The 2,080-nt window shown below is 45.4% G+C and overlaps 1 protein-coding gene across 3 annotated transcripts in view; it reads left to right on the top strand.

The window, feature by feature from the left end:
* Positions 1–1,464, top strand: part of LOC147336915 (protein NLRC3-like) — a 70,852-nt gene extending 69,388 nt beyond the window's left edge. For all 3 annotated transcript variants that reach the window (XM_086287170.1, XM_086287169.1, XM_086287171.1), the window contains one exon: positions 1–1,464. This exon is cut by the window's left edge and continues 230 nt beyond it. In XM_086287170.1, coding sequence (XP_086143296.1) covers positions 1–306 — 306 coding nt within the window. In that variant the 3' untranslated portion in view covers positions 307–1,464.
* Positions 1,465–2,080: the final 616 nt, after the last annotated feature.

Genomic DNA, 2,080 nt, shown 5'->3' with positions numbered 1-2,080 from the left:
AGGAAAGGAGGCAGTGATGACTGTTTGTTTGGATACAATGATCAGTCCTGGAGTCTGTACTGCTCTGATCGTGGTCCTCGTTATGTCAGGCACAATAACAGAGAAACATCCATCTCCTCCTCCTCCTCTGTCTCTAACAGAGCAGCAGTGTATGTGGACTGTCCTGCTGGCACTCTGTCCTTCTACAGAGTCTCCTCTGACACTCTGATCCACCTCCACACCTTCAACACCACATTCACTCAACCTCTTTATCCTGGGTTTAGTGTCAGTAAATATCCTCCTGGTTCCTCAGTGTCCCTGTGCTGAGTGGAGTGTAAAGAGTGTCTCCTGTTACAGAAACACTCTGACTGTTGAACAGATAGTTCAGTCTGTACATGTCTGTCTCTTTCACTCACAAACACGTTTTCAGATTCATGGATTCAATCAGTTGATGTTTGAAACTCTTCTAAATGATTCCTTGTAAACTTCTTCAGTCACAAACAAACAGGAAGTGATGTCACATGTGTTCCTGTCCACACAGCAGAATGAGTCTATTGCTGACAGTGATGTACAAACAGAGTGAGCATTTCTGAGGCCCAAAATAAACTGAGTAGTTCACTGAATGAACAATGGACTGTGAGCTCAGTTCCTTCATCATTAGTATGGATTATATATGTATATGTATTATATTAGTATCATATATATCAGGTGCTGCTGCTTTCAGTCATTGTGCAAATGTGCTGTTTGTAAGCTTGTAAAGCTGCAGTCAGCTGAGACTGAAGAAGTCACCTGATCAGTGAGCAAACGTTTCTGAAAACGTCCAGATGAACAGAATCAACCTTTTGGGATCAGCCAGCAATGCAGCATCATTGTTGTTCAGCTTCAGAGGTTTGCAGGAATGAACTGATGACCAGAAACAGCTGCAAAGTCCAAGAAAATACCAGCTGGAGTTCAGCTGCATTTGAAGAAGTCAAAGAAAAGTAAGGATGGCAAAGGGCGACGTTTTCTTCCAAAGAGCTGCAAACATGGTCGACGCCTCATTAGAAGAATCATCTGGACATTTGTGAGGAACTCTAACCAAGAAAGCAACGTCACACAGATCCAACAGACAGTTTCCATGACTGCAAGTGTTGAGTGGAAAAATGCTACATTGCATTATTGCATCCTCTCACCACAGGAGGCGCTGTTGGCACCACTGATTGCTGATCAGCTGTTCTCTGATGATCTGATTGATACTGTGAATAACGGGACTCACTGAACTCTGTGACACAGTGAAGATTACAGAGTTTAACTTCAACATCTGACTGACGTCACACAGAAGGATGAACCAGTGAGGCACAGAACACAGTTACTGGAGATACTGGATCAGCTCCATGTGAACCTCTGATGGAGAAGCTGCTGAGCCAGAGAAACATCAGGACATGACAGCAGCTGCACTTATCTAACAACATGTAGCAGAGCTGATCTATGTTAGAGGATCTATCACAGCAGCTGAAGCCAAAGTCCAACACTGGATACCAGCTGAGCCTGTGCTGAGTGTAGTGTTACAGGAAAAGGGCAGAAACACTGGTAGCTCCCAGTGATGCTGACTGGGGCACAGAGCTGAATGATGCAGCATCAGGACACTGTTTCAGTCTGACTGACAGAGAAACCTGTAGCTGTATCTACATGTGAGGCAGAGGCCACACAAGCAGCTTTCTATGTTTCACAGTGACTGAGATCTTCAGTGGGGGTGGACATGCTCCTGTACAGACCTCTGAGGAGAACCAAGGTGCAGTCAAAGAGTCCAGTCTGTCCTCACAGATGTGAACATGTGCTTTCATCAGGTCTGCTGTCAGCTAGCAGGCTCACATCAGAATCACTGTTCCTGAAAAACACAGTCTGTGTGACATCATCAGTCAGCTGATGGTCCCAGATCTGAATGGTTTCTGTCTCTACTGAGGAAGTCAGAGAATATCACTGAGGTGTGGATCAGGTCTGAGTGAGCTGTGGAGGGACAGCTTTAAACAGTCCACAGGTCTCACGTCCTGCTCAGTCTGCTAGCAGATACCTCGTATTGTTCCAGATGTGCTGACATCAGCAGCAGCACAGCTGTGTGATA

This window comes from Aulonocara sp. 'chitande type north' Nkhata Bay, linkage group LG3 (genome assembly GCF_057382095.1).
Source record: "Aulonocara sp. 'chitande type north' Nkhata Bay isolate Kocher_YH1m ecotype deep benthic linkage group LG3, A_spYH_male_GT1.1, whole genome shotgun sequence".
In the NCBI taxonomy this organism is placed as follows: Eukaryota; Metazoa; Chordata; class Actinopteri; order Cichliformes; family Cichlidae; genus Aulonocara; species Aulonocara sp. 'chitande type north' Nkhata Bay.
The sequence above is the reverse complement of the archived record's forward strand: the minus strand, read 5'-3'. Positions and strand labels throughout refer to the sequence as shown.